General features: G+C 43.4%; 1 protein-coding gene across 2 annotated transcripts; it reads left to right on the top strand.

The window, feature by feature from the left end:
- The first annotated feature begins 1,173 nt into the window (after window positions 1-1,173).
- On the top strand, window positions 1,174-4,822 carry LOC147852471 (polyadenylate-binding protein 2-like). 2 transcript variants are annotated; one of them, XM_087334163.1, is made up of 8 exons: window positions 1,174-1,308; window positions 1,582-1,730; window positions 3,071-3,173; window positions 3,260-3,330; window positions 4,033-4,136; window positions 4,217-4,304; window positions 4,391-4,509; window positions 4,607-4,822. In XM_087334163.1, the coding sequence occupies exons 2-8, from the start codon at window positions 1,593-1,595 to the stop codon at window positions 4,653-4,655; spliced, it is 672 nt and encodes a 223-aa protein (XP_087190289.1). In that variant the 5' UTR covers window positions 1,174-1,308; window positions 1,582-1,592; the 3' UTR covers window positions 4,656-4,822. The 2 variants fall into 2 exon arrangements, with proteins under 2 accessions (XP_087190289.1, XP_087190288.1); XM_087334162.1 differs by having other exon boundaries at window positions 1,179-1,334.
- The last annotated feature ends 13,220 nt before the right edge of the window (window positions 4,823-18,042 follow it).

Genomic DNA, 18,042 nt, shown 5'->3' with positions numbered 1-18,042 from the left:
AGAAACTTTGTAAGAAAATATTTTTGGACATTTTCAAACTCTTTCCACATAGATTTAGGGATGCTACCGCCCCATACTTCCACCCCATAGAGAAGAAACGGTGTCACCAAAGTGTCGGAAAGATATTTCTTGAGGACCCAACACTTAATATCTCCAAGCTTGCATGTGTTCTCAAATGCATAGTATGCTCGCTTACCCGCCTCTAAACGGCGTGTAGCACATTCATTCCATCTATGATTTGAAGGAACTTCAAGGCCAAGATATTTGAAGCTTTCCACACATTCAAATGGCTCATTGTTGTACATAATGCATGGTTTATCTCTTTTTTAGCTCTTCACAACCATAATATTTGTTTTGGAGCTATTGACACTTAATTTAGTATGCATGCAAAATTTTTCCAATGCCTTCATAAGCTTTTGTGCATCTCCTAAATTATTTGCAAAAAACACTACATCTTCTACATATAGCAAACGCATAATCACAACATTCCCAATGACAACTTCTTCAACACATTCTTCCTTTGCAAACTTGGTAACCATTTCTATCACGGATGGTTCATGACAATTTCTTCCAATTCATCAATGCATAGACCAAATAGTGTTGGTGAGAGTGGGCATCCTTGCTTAACACCAATAGTGCTTTTGAATTTTTTTTGAAAGTTTATCTCTTATGCGCACAAAACATATAACCTTCTCATAAATTCGGGAAATTGCAAGCATATATTCACTTGGCACCTCAAGTTCTTCCATTCGCCTCCAAAGATCCTCACAAGGTGCCATATCGAAAGCTTTCTTGGAGTCTACAAAGCAACAATATAAACCTTTACCGAGAGAGAGATGGCAATCCCATCAAATCTTGGGTTACGGTACGATAATCCCGCCGAAGAGTGACTGATTTCTTTGAATAAATTTTTGAGACAAGAAGTGTGAAAGGAACTCTCATTTTCTGTGTTCTTTCATTTGAATAGATGGATCTTTAGTTTCCTTCTTCTTCTTCTTCTTTCTTCATGGATTGATTGCTTTGAATAAATTTTGGAGACAACACTTGTGAAAGGAACTCTCATTTTCTTCGTGTTTTTTCTTTTGAAAATGGATCTTTAGTTTCCTTTCTTCTTCATGGATTCATTGATTTTAATAAATTTTGGAGACAACCAACACTTGTGAAAGGAACTCCCATTTTCTTTGTGTTTTTTCTTTTGAATGGATCTTTAGTTTCCTTTTTCCTCTTCTTCTTCTTCTTCTTCTTCTTCTTTCTAGAGAGGAAGCAAGAAAACAAAGGAAAAGCTTAGAGAGAAACAGAGCCAAGCAGGTCATTTGTTGTTGCCTACAAAAGAGGTTTATGGGTTTTCTGTCCTATCTCTTCTTTTCTGGGTATTTTCTAGGGTTTCTTATTCTGTGGTTTTCTATGTCCTTTTTCTTCTAATGTAAATAAGCATATAAATTTTCAATTTTATTTATTTTTCCTTCTGAGTTGAGAGTCTGGTTGTAAGTTTTCTCCTCCGTTCTTATTCTGTTTCATCATATTCTTTGTTTCTTTTTTTTTCTGAGTATTTCTAAGGATCTTTTGTTTTATTTTGTTTAGGTTGGACGAGAATGGATGAAGAGCATGAAGTATATGGAGGAGAGATCCCAGAGGAAGAAGATATGGAGGCTCTGAGGGATGAAGAGATGGATGCTCACCACGAGCGAGGAGGTGTGGAGAAGGCGAGCGCTGATGATTTTGCTGCCCAGGTTTTTCTTTTCTTTCTTTTAACCTCCCTTCCTTTCTGTCTTTGCAAGTCTGTTACTGTGCAATTGCTCTTTTTTATGAATTAAATATTCTCCTGATCAAACATATTAGTATATATATCCTATCCATTTATATGTATATTATACACACACATATACCTATGTATTTTTATACTTATGTATGTTTGAATGCAATGTGTTCAATGTACACATACCTATATATATGTATATTGTCTGTATAGGTATATGTCTACACACATATATGTAAATATTTTTTTATATGTACGCACATATGTATGTTAATATCCATACACAGATATATTTTAGCATTTTCCCTAAATTTTCTTATTCCCATGATCCTGAATGTTTGGGTTTCATTTTAATGATGCCTGTGGGCGGTAGGAGACCAAGTTTTAAGATTCTGAATGATAGTATATTCATAAAAAAATCAGAAATACCTGAGTTTTACTTCATTTCCTCAAGAATTCCCTAGGCTTTCATTAATTCCCTAAGCACTTTGGACAACCCCTGTTTAGCATCTATATGTGCTATTATTCCAATTATATGGTAATTCCATTCCTTTTTCTCAATTATATGTGATAGTTATGCAATTCTGTTGACATAATCCCATGGAGTTGACCGGTGACACTTGGGGAAATTATGGAAACTTAGGGGCATTTGGAGTGAATAAAGAAAATTCTAGCATATTTTGGAGCGTTACTCTAATGGATTTCTACAAGTGTGCCATTCTACATGTTGACTCCAGTGTTTTCTCTGCTTCCGTTTTCCCAGACCATGCTCTAGAGTCTACACTATGGCATGACATAGTTGACCAAACATATACCCTTTGAGATGGACATTTGGATGTTGATCTAAGATCAGAATTGATTTTGTTAATGTAGAGATAACTCTAATGGTTTACGCTAATTCAAAACGGCACATCCATGGTGAGTAATTGAATATCTATGGAAACATGCAGCGGATGTTTTATTCTCTTTGAAATGGCAACCAGAAGATCTAATATTTGAACTTCGTTTGTACTACTCTATCATATTTAGGGAGCAAAATTTAGTTTATCTATTAAAGATTAATGTAATAGGACTTTTTCCACAAAGTTGGGTATCAGCCTACATTTGCAGATATTCATGATAGTACTTCAACAGTTCTGTTGGATTTCATTTTCATATTCTAATTTGTAACTCGGCATTATGATCAAAGTTGTGGTATTCATCATTTTTTATAATTTCTTTGCTGAACGTTCTGTCACATGAAATAACAAGGAATTTACCAGATGCTAAGAATCACTGTATGTAAACTCAGAAGTTTCTTATCGTGTGGTATAGGAACTGGAGGAGATGAAGAGGCGGCTGAAAGAAATGGAGGAGGAGGCAGCAGCGTTACGGGTCATGCAAGCCAAAGTTGAGAAGGAGATGGGCACTGCCCAAGGTTTGCACAGTGTTTTGTTCGGTTAAAGTATATTCGAACTTAATCACTTGTTCTTTGGTGTTATTAATATTTTAATCCGGGTGCAGATCCTGGAAGCGCTGTACCCAGCCAAGCTAGTAAAGAGGAAGCAGATTCACGTTCTGTTTATGTTGGCAATGTATGGTTTCCACCGTTGTTAGTCATGGTCTTCTTTTATGATTTCAATTAAAAGAACCATGGGGGTATTTTAGATCTAGGCATTGGTGACCCCCATTTTATGTTGGAAAAAGTCTTAAATACCCGAGATTTTCTCTAGTTCCCAAATGCCCCAGGTGAACCCTCAAAAGAAAAAATAAGGGGACGAATTGATGATAAAGATGCTCAAATAACATATAATTGTTGTAGAAGGGAATTGACCAAGGGCATTTGTGAAAATAAAAAAACTTAGTGGATATTTTAGACATTTTCCCTTTACATTTTAGGTTTATGTACCCTCTATATCCTTCTCTTTGAACACATGACTAATTTCTGTTGCCACGCAAGCGCATTATTTGTATTGGTTCATATTCTGTATGCATAATAAAAAAGAGGGTCATAATCTGTTTTCTTTTAAGTCAAAATTTATGTGATTGATGTAAGTTAGGTTTAAAATGGTGTTTGTTTTATGTTGTGGTTAAGAGACTTGGTTTTTAATTATATAGCCATTGTAGTCTTGATATATTTCGATGCATGTTTAACCCTTTGCATAATTCATACTTTATTTCTATATTTTCTCTTTTCTGCAGCTGTATTCTATCAACTCTCTCCTGCACGATGTATACTATGTAAAATCATCATACCTGTGAAATCTCATATTCAATGTATGTGATGATGGACTCAGGTTGATTATTCTTGCACACCTGAAGAAGTTCAGCAGCACTTCCAGTCTTGTGGCACAGTGAACCGCGTAACTATTCTAACAGATAAATTTGGTCAACCAAAAGGGTACCTTCAGGCATCTGAATGAATTTTAGTGGAGAAACAATTTTGCATCATGGAATCTTTATCTAAGAATGCTTTTGCAGATATGCATATGTAGAGTTTTTGGAGACTGAGGCAGTTGTAAATGCCACTCAATTAAATGATTCGGAGCTTCATGGCCGCCCCTTGAAGGTAGCACCATGGACTATACTCACAAGATGATTTATACTACACATAGATATGTTACTTAGATTGCATAGTTTGTCATGAATCCTCAGGTAAGTGCAAAAAGAACCAATGTACCAGGAATGAAGATGTATAGGGGCCGGCGTTTCAGCCCATATGGGTACACTCCACGTGGGTCATATATGCCTTCCTATGGTTATACTCCTTATGGGTATGCTTTGTTTTAGCTCTCGGCTCCATATTATGCAAGTACCTTTTTTTCTTCTTATTTGACCGGTAGAGTAATGATATGTCCCTACGCTTGGCAGGAAATTTCCACGGTCTCGAAGGCCTTTCCGCTACAGGCCTTACTATTGATTTTGCTGTTTGGTTTGAAGATTATAAGTTAATTTTAATGTAGGAAATTGGAAAAGATGAATGTAATTTTTAAGCTTCTTTTGCAGGTTTTGAACTTCCTGTTGGAACAGTAATTTAGAGTTATGTAAAAAGTAACATAAAGATTTTAGTGTAAAACTTTAACAACATAGGCAGATGTGTCTAATATTCGGAATGCCTGGATCCCCTTCTGGGTGCACAGAAAATTTATTTCGTTGTTTAGTTTAATGTTTTTGTTTCTGTTTGTAGGTCATTGCAGGAGCTGATATATTCTAACTAGCTGTAAGAAATTCATAAGAACAAAGTAAGACCTCAAAACAAGATATGTCACGAAAGGTAGGCAATCCTATGACCTTTTTACAGTCACTTGGGGTACGGAAATTAGGTCATCTATAGCTTGTCCACAAATATTGATGGACCTGTTTGAACTTTCCAATTGTGCATATGTTTGGAACTCATGCACTGGTGATGTATCTGGAATCCTTGTTGTTTCTGGATGGTGGGTGATTCAGCGTGGGCATTATATTAATAACCTTGTTTAATACTGAGAAAGGAAACCTAACCTTGTTTCCTTCATGGGTGTTGATAGTGAAGCTTTGCTCGGGTGGAGGAGGTCAAGTTTATATTTTTACAAGATTGCCATTACTTCCAGCTTTTGCTATGGACGAGATCAAGTTTTGGAAATGTGCCTTAAAAAAGTATAGGTCAATATTGGCCCAAAGGTCTCCTTCCCCTCTATGCTTCTGCTATTATGTTTGTGATACATAAGGCAAAGTATAGGTCAATATTGGCCCAAAGGTCACCATCCCCTCTATGCTTCTGCAATTATGTTTGTAAAATAGTGATCACAAACTTGGAAAGTAGAGAAAAAATGTATGGGAAGAAAAATGATGTGAGGAAAAGAAAAGAGAAAAGAGCAAAAAGGAAAGAAAAAGATAAAAAAAGAAAAAGAAAAAAAAGGAAAAAAAAAGAAAAAAGAAAAAAAAGAAAAAAGAAAAAAGAAAAAAGAAAAAAAAGAAAAAAAAAGAAAAAAAAGAAAAAAAAAAGAAAAAAAGGGAAAAAGAAAAGAGAAGGGAAGAAGAGAAAAAGAACAAAGTAAGGAAAAGGAGAAAAAGGGAGAAACATGAAGGGTAGAAAGAAGAGAAAAAATAAGAAGTGAAAAAGAACTATGACAGTAGTAAAAGAACAAGAAGAGAAAATGGGAGAAGAAGAGAATGAAGGAAATAAAGCAGCGGAGCTGCATGTTAAGTGCCTGGTATTCATGAGATTGATTGTCTGTTGTCTTAAGCTGGGAACGTGGCACTAGGTTTTTGGTATTGCAATTTATGGAACTGACCAACTCTTGTATGTATTGTGTTTTCTTTTTATATGCTATTTATGTAACCGACTTACCAATATGTATGTCGCACCGGTTAATCATAATATCGAGAATTTTTAGATCTATGAAGCACTTTCTAGCCCCTTGGAAAATATTGTAACCTATGCATTTATATTTATTTGCTATCCATTTCTTCCGCACCCCTCCCTCTATATAGATGATATAAATCAATAAGTAAATAGTCATTTATTTCTGTAATTTTATGAAGCAAATTTGTTATCACATTACTTTGCAAGGCCCCTAAACCGTGTAGAAGAGAATGGAATGAGGAACTTTTGGAAGTGAATCTACCATGCAATTATGGATGCCATGGTAGTGTACAACAGTATATACAGGAAACCATTGCAATGCTTCTCTATTTGTGTACATGTGGTCCTCATGCAATCATCATGATTAGCATGGATGGAGGACTTAGTTTAAAACCATTTGGAATACCCCATTAGTTTAACAATAATTGGCCTTGCTATATATAAAATGGTTGTAGATGGAAGCGGAAGGAACTTCTTGAGGTTGTAGACCAGCTTAGAGTGCTGTGTTTTAAAGCTGTTGTGCTATCATAACTACCTTTTGGTGGTTGTTATGATATTCCTCCACGGATGTAGAAATCAGTACGAGTGTACATTAGCTTTTTAGTATCTAAGATCTGGTCGAAGAGATGGATTCTGCAAGGTTGAAGTTGGAATGGAGTTTGAAGGCAATATAAAATTGCATGAATGTGAACTCAAGCAGATAGAGCTTGATCTTGGCTGTATCAAACGGATATATTATAAAGTATGCCTTGGAACTCCCGTTTACTTGAAATAGAAGCCACCATTGGTAAGATGGATCCATAGACAAGTCATGGAAATGTGGTTTTTTGTAGGACTTGTCCTAAGGTTCTGCTTGTTTCTTTTTCATTTCATTACATCCAACTTTGTCTTACATGTTATTTTGACCTCACCATCACTTCGTTTAGCTGCAGAAAATTATTAGTATTCATTTGCCTTCAAATTCCTTTTGATGTGATATCCATCCCAAACTGTCGGAGAGTTATTTTGCTCGAGTCTTTCACCTTTAACCTACATACCTTCTCTACAATTTGATGCAATCTTTTGAATTTTTGAGGAGCTGCAAATTTCTATTTCAAGTAAAATATGTATATTGTTTTGTTATAATCATAACCATTTGGTTAGTAATGCATGAGCACTTGATTTGTCACTATCTCTTCCTCCACTAGCCACAAGTCCATTCCTCACTCTATTTGCATCCTCCATTAAACACAACTCCATTCTCTTATCATGAATTCAATGTTGATGAAAGCATGAGCATGTTGGATTACAATTGAAAGACGTGAACCCTACATGAGATGTGACTTCATTTAGCATGCGCCACCTCCCATTTAGTTGCTCCAAAGTTATGGACTCAATTCCATATACCATCTATTGGTGGGTAGTATTTGCCTAATTGGTTCACCCGATGGAGTTGGACCTTTTGTAACTAGGATTTAATATGTAGACTTTAGATATGCACTTGGTAATAAATAACACACTTCTAGAAAAGTTGAGGCTATACATGTCCTAGTATTTAAAATGGCGATTTAAAATTGTTGAGAATCAAACTCAACTTCCCTAGCGTGGGAACACACCTTACGAAAATCCAAGTGTGTGAACATCCCACCTCCTTGTATCATAACCAAGTGTCATAGAAGTTCAGATCTATGACACACACTTAGTAGGTAATTAAGTCTCCACCTCTTTCCCAAGAGGTAGTGGTAGTAAGAGAATATAGAGAGAAGGTGACTACATAAGCACCTACTCTATATTCTCTCTCTCTCTCTCACACACACACACACACACACACACACACACACACACACACACACACACACACACATTCTTTACAGATTGTGTGGTAGCTTGATCTAAGTCCATCCGCGTGTAGTGTGCCTAAGGCCAATCGATGTAGTAGCAACTTGCATGTTCATATCATAGAGAAGAAGAAGGATACTTGCTCCAAACAAAACGATTATCATGAATACATAGATGGGAAGCACTCTTCCTACTGAGAAACTCGACAAAAACAACTTTGTATCTTGGGAATACAAGATGCAACAATACATTGTTAGCCAAGGCTATTGGGGTTACATCGAAGGAGCTCAAGAAAATCAACCCAACTTGACACATGCCGACCACCCAACTTGGGAGCAAGTGGTGAGTCGTGTGTTGTATTGGCTTGCATAATGTATTCATGATCACATGCTCGACTACATCTGAGAGGCCAAAACTCCAAAAGAAGCGTGGGGGAACCTCAAAAAGATATTTGTGGCCCATACAACCGCACAAAAACTTCAACTCTGTCAAGAGTTGAAAAACATTCAATAAAGGAACATGACAATTGATAGCCACACCTTGAAGATTGTTGAAAACAGTGCTCGGCCACAACCGAGGAATAGGATCAACTCTCAGAAAACGGGAAATACAAAATGCACGAAGACAATAGAGAGAAGAGTACACGGGATGTTTTACGTGGAAAACCCTAAATGGGAAAAAAACCACGGGAGTCCTCAAACTCCAACTATCACTATAAACAGAGATGTACAATGGTGAAGCTATAAGGCAACAACCTTGAGCTCACTGTCTTCGCCACAGGCGGCGGTAATACACAGAGGCAACGACCTCTTCGTCTCTCTCTCTCTTCGTCTCTCTCTTCTCTCTCTCGGCTGCTCACTTAGCTCCCTCTAAGTGGAAAAACAGAAAAATGAGCAACAACATAAAACTGTTTGCCCTAAGTCATATTTATACACATATGACTTTCGGGCTATTTACAAATATAGCCTCAAGGGCCCTTGGCAAACATATTCACAAATATGTCCCCGCATCCGGATCTCTCTCCGGGTACATTCGTCATCCGGCTCCGTAGCCGGGGTCTTCATCATCCGGGTCCGTAGCCGGGGTCTTCATTCCCGATTCCCGGACATCCGACCATCCCATCCGGAGGGACCGTAATCCCAACAAACTCCCCCTTCACTTCGGCATGGGATGTCTTTCCAGTCCGACCCTCTTCCGGCATGCTTCCAGCTTGTCGGGTGTGAGCACCTTGGTCAACATATCCGACCCGTTCTCGTCCGTGTGGATCTTCGTCAGCACGAACTCCTGGTCCTCTATCCTTTCCCGGATCCAGTGATATCTTCGCTGGATGTGCTTCGTCCGGGAGTGATAGGCCGCGTTCTTCGCAAGGTGGATGGCACTCTGACTGTCGCAGTAGAGTCGGTACTGCTCCTGCCGGATACCGAGCTCTCTAATGAAGTCCTTCATCCATATTATTTCCTTGCCGGCTTCAACAGCCGCCATGTACTCCGCCTCCGTGGTTGACAACGCAACCGTCTTCTGCAGCCTCGACTGCCACGAAACAGCTCCCCCTGCATACGTCATCACATACCTTGATGTGGACCGGCTGATATCTGCATCAGCCGACATATCCGAATCGATAAAGCCGTCGAGTTCGGGCTTACCGGAGCCGAATCGGAGGCACACGTTTGCCGTGCCCTTCAGGTATCGGAGTATCCACTTGACCGCGTTCCAGTGTTCTTTGCCGGGATTGCTCATGTACCGGCTCACCACTCCGACTGCATATCCTATGTCCGGTCTTGTACACACCATTGCGTACATCAAGCTTCCGACGGCAGAGGCATATGGTACTTTCATCATGTCCTCCTTCTCAGCCTTTGTCTTGGGGCTTTGCTTGCTGGACAACTTGCAGTTTCCCGGGAGGGTTGACCCGACCGGTCTTGCTTCCGACATGTTGAACCGGTGAAGCATCTTTGTCACGTACTTCTCCTGTGACAGCCACAACTGCTTCTTCTTCCGGTCCCGGATGATGTGCATCCCTAGTATTTGCCTCGCCGGACCCAGGTCCTTCATTGAGAAGGTTCGGTGAAGCGCTTTCTTCAGCATCCGTATCTTGCCCTGGTCCCGTCCGACGATCAACATGTCGTCCACGTACAGGAGGAGTATTAAAAAGTCTCCTCCTTCAAACTTCTTCACAAACACGCAGTGATCGGACTGCGTTTTGTGGTACCCTTCGTCTGTCATGAAGGAGTCGAACTTCCGGTACCATTGCCGGGGAGCCTGCTTCAGTTCGTAAAGGCTCTTCTTCAACCGGCATACCAGGTGCTCCTTCCCTTTCTTCTCGAATCCTTCCGGTTGCTGCATGTAGATCTCTTCTTCGAGGTCACCGTGAAGGAATGCCGTCTTCACGTCCATCTGTTCTACCTCGAGGTCCATGCTTGCCGCTATGCTCAGCACCGTTCGGATGGAGGTCATCTTCACTACCGGGGCAAATATCTCGTCGAAGTCGACGCCCTTCTTCTGCTGGAACCCCTTCACTACGATCCTGGCTTTGTATCTCGGGGGGTTTCCGGCATCTCCCGGTTTCAGCTTGAACACCCACTTGTTTCGAAGTGCCCGCTTACCTTTCGGCAACTCCACAAGTTCATATGTGTGGTTCTCATGCAGGGAATCCATCTCCTCCTGCATGGCACTTAACCACCTGCGGCTATGGTTGTCAAGCTTTGCTTCTTCAAAACTCTCCGGCTCCCCCTCGTCGGTTAGCAGCACGTGCTCTGGTTCCGGAAATCTCCGGGGGGCCCTTCTCTCTCTTAGAGGATATCTCCGTTCCGGAGCTTCGGTAACCGGCTCCTCCGTTTCCTCTTCATCCGAATCCATTTCGGGATCGGGGCCGGTTCCGGTATCAGTTTCATCTTCCTCGGCCGGTTCTGTTTCTTCACCGTCTTCGGCCGGATCCTCGAGTGCTAACCGGTCCCTTGCCGGTCGGGACTGCTCTTCGTAGAGTTGATCCTCACCGGTCGACTTGGAGCTCTTCATCTTCTTCTCCGACTCCCAGTCGGCGAGTGTCTTGTCCTCCATGAAGATGATATCTCGACTCCTGAATATCTTCTTGTCGACCGGGTCCCATACTCGGTAGCCGAACTCGTCGTCGCCGTAACCGAGGAATATTCATGGCCGGGTCTTTGGATCTAACTTTCCTCTCCGGTCCTTTGCCACATGCACGTATGCGAGACACCCGAACACCTTCAGATGCCGGTAGGACACTTCCTTACCGGTCCACACTTTCTGCGGCGTGTCTCCGTCCAAAGGTACTGAGGGTGATCTATTTATCACATACGTCGCCGTCGACATTGCCTCAGCCCAAAACCCCTTGGGTAATTTCGCATGCGCCAGCATACTCCGGACCCTCTCCATTATGGTCCGGTTCATCCTCTCGGCCAGCCCGTTCAGTTCCGGCGTCTTCGGCACAGTAAACTCGAGCCGGATTCCCTTCGAGCGACAGTACTCCTGGAACTGCCCCCGGTATTCCCCTCCGTTATCCGCTCGTATCGCTTTCAGCTTCTTGCCGGATTCCCTTTCCACTCTCGCGTGGAGTTCTTTGAAGATGCACAACACTTGGTCCTTTGTCTTCAACGGTGCCGTCCACAGCTTCCGGCTGTGGTCATCAATGAATGTCACAAAGTACTGGGCTCCGCCATGTGACTTCGTTTCTACTTGACACACGTCAGTGTGCACCAACTCCAATGGTGCGCTACGTCTCGTCGGTGGCCTTGAGTGGAAGGAGGTTCGGTTCTGCTTACCGGCCAGGCAATCGGTGCACTTCTCCAGGTGCACATGCTTCACTGGAATAAGGTTGTCTTCTGCAAGCCTCTTCATCCCCTTCTCACTCATGTGGCACAGTCTCTTGTGCCATAGCTCACCGGCAGCGTCGACTGCCACGTTCAACTCCTCCGGACACAACCAGGCATTCATAAGGTACAGTGTGTTGACTTTCCGGGCTCGAGCCACTATCAGGCTCCCCTTGCTGAACTTCATTACGCCGTTCCGGATGCTACCCATGTAGCCTTCATCGTCTAGCCTCCCGGCCGAAATCAGGTTCAATCGAACCTCCGGAACGTGTCGGACATCCTTCAGCAGCATCTTGCATCCGGTTGATGTCATCAGCCACACGTCTCCTATGCCGGCAATCCGGCATGTACCTTCATTTCCCATCCGGACACAGCCGTGCTCACCGGCTGTGTAGGATGAGAAGTATTTCTTCTCCGGGGTCAGGTGGAACGACGCTCCGGAATCGACCACCCAGGTCATCTCTTCACCGGCATGGTTCAGCTCCCTCTCTTCGGTAATGAGCATTATCTCTTCTTCACTTGCCGCGAGTGCCGTCGTTCCTTTCCGGTCCTGCCCTCGCCGATCCGGACCTCTCCGGTCCGTGGCTCCCCGGTATGCACCGTTTCGCTCCGGTGACTTCTTCGAATCGGTACCGTCGGTTCCGTTGTCTTTCCGGAAATGCCGACAGTTCTTCTGGAAGTGCCCCGGCTTCCCACAGTAGAAGCATGTAGGTCTTCCCCTCGACTGCGACCGTGTCCCCGACTTCTCCCGTCTTTGCGGACTCCGGTTCCGTTGTCTTCCCCGTTCCGATTCGGTAAGCAACGCCTTCGAGTCGGAGGCCGGTTCTTTATCTCTCCGACGCGCTTCTTCATTTAGAATACTTGTCTTTACCGTTAGTAAAGACAAGTTCTCTTCCTTACAGGAGGTGCTGAGCGTAACTACCAAGTTCTCCCAGCTCTCCGGAAGGGTACACATCAGCATGATGGCTTGCATTGCGTCATCCAACGGGAACTTGATCGCCGCAAGCTGGTTCACAAATCCCATGAACGTGCTGACGTGTTCGACCATGCTCTCGCCGTCCCGGTACTTAAGATTCACTATCTTCCTCATCAGGGAGGTCCGGGTCAGAGCATTCTTCCTCTCATACAGTCCGGACAGCTTCTGCCACATCTCATAGGCGTTCGTATCGTTCGCCACATGTTGCAGGACACTTACATCGACATATTGCCGGATCGTCGCTACGGCTTTCCGGTTCAGGAGCTTCCACTCCGACTCTATTACCCCCTTGGGTATCTCGGCATTGTCGATCGGTTCGTACAGGTCTCGGACGATGAGAAGGTCTTCCATCTTTATCTTCCAGTCGGCGTAGTTCTGTGAGTTCAACACCATCATGCCCGGAGGCCCACTACCGCCGCCTTCCATTTTCTGTGTTAACCGTGCTCTGATACCACTTTGTTGAAAACAGTGCTCGGCCACAACCGAGGAATAGGATCAACTCTCAGAAAACGGGAAATACAAAATGCACGAAGACAATAGAGAGAAGAGTACACGGGATGTTTTACGTGGAAAACCCTAAATGGGAAAAAAACCACGGGAGTCCTCAAACTCCAACTATCACTATAAACAGAGATGTACAATGGTGAAGCTACAAGGCAACAACCTTGAGCTCACTGTCTTCGCCACAGGCGGCGGTAATACACAGAGGCAACGACCTCTTCGTCTCTCTCTCTCTTCGTCTCTCTCTTCTCTCTCTCGGCTGCTCACTTAGCTCCCTCTAAGTGGAAAAACAGAAAAATGAGCAACAACATAAAACTGTTTGCCCTAAGTCATATTTATACACATATGACTTTCGGGCTATTTACAAATATAGCCTCAAGGGCCCTTGGCAAACATATTCACAAATATGTCCCCGCATCCGGATCTCTCTCCGGGTACATTCGTCATCCGGGTCCGTAGCCGGGGTCTTCATCATCCGGGTCCGTAGCCGGGGTCTTCATTCCCGATTCCCGGACATCCGACCATCCCATCCGGAGGGACCGTAATCCCAACAAAGATCAAGGAGTTGGGTGACTCCCTAGGGTTGATCATTGTCAACATTGAAGACGATGAAATGGTGTAGATGAAATCGACAATGTTTGCCAAGGGCCATAAAACCAATGCTTATATAGAGTTGTGGCACAAAAGAATCGACCACATCAATCTCCAGAAGCTCAAAGGAATGCAGTCAAAAGGAGTCGTCATTGGAATCCCAACCTTTACCGAGAAGGAGATTATAGGTCTATGCGAAGCCTACCAATTTGGCAAGCAAAATTGACTTCTCCAAGCACACTTAGATATTCCCTATGCGGCAAAAGAGTGAAGCGTTCTCACACTTCCAGAAATTTAAACATGAAGTCGAAAAGGCAACTGGTCGACATGTACAATGCCTTCGATCGAACGGAGGCAAAGATTACTTCTCCGATGCCTTCACAACATACCTTAAACAAGAAGGAATTCGATGGTAGTTTACCTACATCTACACACCTCAGCAAAATGGAGTAAACACGTTTGCGTTCATAAGTGCAAGGATCGCACACAAATGGAAGGATAAGGAATATTCCGTTTGATTTCAGTACTTTTTTAGTGATTTTACAAAACACATTGATACCAATATCACACATTCTCAAAGATTCTATAGAAACGCGTAAAAATCTACCTTTTCAAAAAATGGAAAAAACATAAAAAATGGCCAAATACAAAAATTTGCTGTAGGGTTTCGTTACCTTTGTTTGTGAGAAAGACCAGTTGTGGAATGGACAATACCACGAAAGAAAAAAAACAGAGAAACAAATACACAGTTTTACGTGGAAACTCTCAAACGGGAAAAAAACACCACGAGAGAACATATCTTCATTATACAATGGATATACAAGATGACAAAATTACAACACTCTTTCTCGAAAGAGTGTAACAATCTCACATGGCTCTTTACGTCTAACCTCACATAGCTATGGCATCGTTCCTCTCGTTCTCTCTTCTCTGTCACACACACTACAATAGAGGATCACACTTGTTATGCACTGTTGTCTACACGCACACTGTTTGCCCTAGGTGTATTTATACTAGTACACAGTATTGGCTATTTACAATCATGGGTATTATTATTATCTAATAATAATAATATTCTTACTAATTAGCTGACTCATCTGTCAACTATCGGGTCGGTTCGACTAGTCGACCTAGTCATCGACCATTCGGTTGGCCCGACTAGCCGGTCGTGTCTTCGACCTCGATCACCTCTTGTCGACTCTCTCTCCTAGTTGACTCTCTCAAAGTCGACTCTTCGACTGTCTGCTCACATCTGATTAGTCGGCTGCTCCTTGTCTTTGACCATCGATTATGCTAAACAATCGACTCCTCCCAACGGAGGGACATATTCCCAACAAACTCCCCCTTCACTCCTGTGGTGAGGAGTCCGATAGTCCTGTCCTTTGTCGACATGTTGGATCCATTTTCGTGAGAATGGATCCATTACAAGGGTAAACTCTTCTTCTTCCACTTTCTCCTGCAACCAATGATACCTTCTCTGTATGTGCTTGGTTCGGGAGTGGTACATAGCATTCTTTGCTAGATGTATGGTACTCTGGCTGTCACAATGAAGCAAGAACTCCCTTTTGCTCCATCCAGATTAGCTCTTTGCCGGCCTCTACCGCTGCCATGTACTCTGCCTCTATGGTCAACAAGGCCACAGACGTCTGCAGTCGTGACTGCCACGACACTGCTCCCCCTGCATAGGTCATCACATACCCCGAAGTGGATCTACTTGAGTCTATATCCCCCGACATGTTCAAGTCGGTAATACCCTTGCCTGACGAGGTATTGCTGCATCTTATATTCCCAAGATGCGTAGTTGTGCATGTCCAACTTCTCTACCAGGGTATCCACTTGATAGCGGCCTGATGTTCTCTTCCCGGATTGCTCATAACCCGGCTAACCACTCCGACTGTATATCCGATATTTGGTCGGGTACGCACCATAGCATACATGAGGCTTCCGATTGCGGAGGCATACAATATCTTTATCATTTCCGACTTCTTTGCCTTTGTCTTTGGACTATATCTTTCGGACAATTTGCAATTTGTCGGAAGTGTTGACCCGATCGGCTTCGCATCCGCCATGCTAAATCGTTGGAGCACCTTTGTCACGTACTTCTCTTGTGACAGCCACAATAGCTTCTTCGTCCAGTCCCAAACTATATGCCTCCCTAGGATCTTTCTCGCCGGACCCATATCTTTCATTGAGAAGAACCGGCTCAAGGCCTTCTTCAACATTCCGATTTTGATACGGTCTCGTCCGACGATCAACATGTCATCCACATACAATAGTAGTATTAGGAAGTCTCCTCCATCGAACTTCTTCACCAACACACAATGGTTGGCATGCGTCTTGTGGTATCCTTGGTCAGTCATGAAGGAGTCAAACCTATAGTACCATTGTCGGGGAGTTTGCTTCAGTCCGTATAAGCTCTTCTTCAATAGGCACACCAGGATCTCCTTCCCTTTCTTGAAGAATCCCTCTGGTTGTTGCATGTAGACCTATTCTTCGAGGTCACCGTACAGGAACGTTGTCTTGACGTCTAGCTACTCGACCTCGAGGTCCATGCTTGCCACAATGTTCAACACAGTCCGGATGGATGTCATCTTGACTATCGGGGAAAAGATCTTGTCGAAATCCACACCCTTTTTATGTTGAAAGCCCTTCACCACAATGCGGGATTCATATCTCGATGGATTTCCGGTGTCTCCCGATTTTACCTTGTACACCCACTTGTTCCGGAGCGCTCTCTTTCCTTTCGGTAAATCCGTCAATTCATATATGTGGTTCTCATGTAGGAAATCCATCTCATCCTGCATGACACTTAACCACTTGCAACCGTGGGTGTCTTTCTTTGCTTCTTTGAAGCTTTTTGGCTCCCCCTCGTCAGTCAATAATGTTAATCCTTAGGGCCGGACAATGGCCTAACACAGGGTGTCTCCGGAAGACACTTCACCAAAGGGTGTTACGACGAGATAACTTAAGACACAACGATTAATCCGACTTAATTGGCTACTTAGTAATACGGCATTCACTTAATACACGCGTAAGATATAACAATTAAGACAAAACGGTAATCAATACATGAAGATAAAACCAGACGCTTATATTAATTCTCCGTTAAGGTTTTACATTGTAACCGGGCCTTTATATAGGTCACCGGTGCTGCGTACAAAACGATGCCAACCGGCACCTGTTCGGAATCGGTCCGGATCCGGATCGGCATATCGATTCCGGTCTGTCCGTTCACTACATAATTATAATCTAATTTACTTAATTAAATATATTCCGAATAACCATCCTTTTCACATTCTGGTCTCTACTCCTTTGCCGGCCGGGTAACACATGGCATGCCCGTGGGACAGTACCTTGTACGTCAGATCCCACTATCCGGTCCTTAGCCTTCGTCCAAGATATCCAGAATACTCTGCTCCAGGGTATCCAATGGTTGTTCGGAACTCTGTTGTTGTTGTTGTTGTTGTTGCTGCGGTGGTTGCGGCTCCTCCGACTGTTGCTCTTGAGAGGGCGTTTGTTCGGCTCCCGGTACCGGCGGTGATTCCTCCGTTAGTTGCTCTGCTAGATTTGACTCCGGTTGACTCATCCCGGCCTTATCTCTGTCTGGTCCTTGCTCCGATGATGGCTCCTCATCGCTGAGGTTGACGGTGGCCGCTTGCTTTGCTTCTTCTCTCCGTAGCCTAGTCCGCTCATAGCTCTCAAACTGGATTTGAGCATCCAGTCGATCATCATCTAGTTGGGCTACAAGTTGCCGGACCACTGCTGCCTGCTCCTCTGCCAGAGTTACAAAATCTTCAGCTAACTCCTCTCTGACGGCGGTGAAGTCCTCCTTCGTTAGCATGTAGCAGTCGTCGCCATCCTTCTGCCGGTTTTCCGCGTCTGCCCGTAGCAACTGGAGCTCGGCTGTGTGCTTTGCCCATTTGTCCCACCATTGTGCGGAGCTTTCGTCAATCAAGCATTTGGTCTTGTTCCTCCATGCTTGGACAATGAACTGGATCCGCTCCAATCCCATCTTTGATTTGTCCTCTGCAGCTTGCCGTTCGTCCTTCAACTGCTTGATGAGTGCCACCGTATCCACCTCCTGCTCCCGGTAATGTGACAGTTGGGTTTGATAAGTATTCTGCAGCCTTTGCAAGATCATCATCGCTCTTTCCTTCTCTTCATAATGTTGCTTATGCAGCTCCATCCGTTTTTGCGCGGCTTCCTCCAGCAGTGTGGTTCTTTCAGCCCGTTCCTCCGCCAGCGCCGT

The sequence above is a fragment of the Azolla caroliniana genome, unplaced genomic scaffold, assembly GCF_043228905.1.
Source record: "Azolla caroliniana isolate FFs.n. ecotype wild unplaced genomic scaffold, voAzoCaro1.0.p SCAF_18, whole genome shotgun sequence".
Lineage (NCBI taxonomy): Eukaryota > Viridiplantae > Streptophyta > Polypodiopsida > Salviniales > Salviniaceae > Azolla > Azolla caroliniana.
Note: the sequence above shows the minus strand (reverse complement) of the source record. Positions and strands in the feature narration are given on the sequence as shown.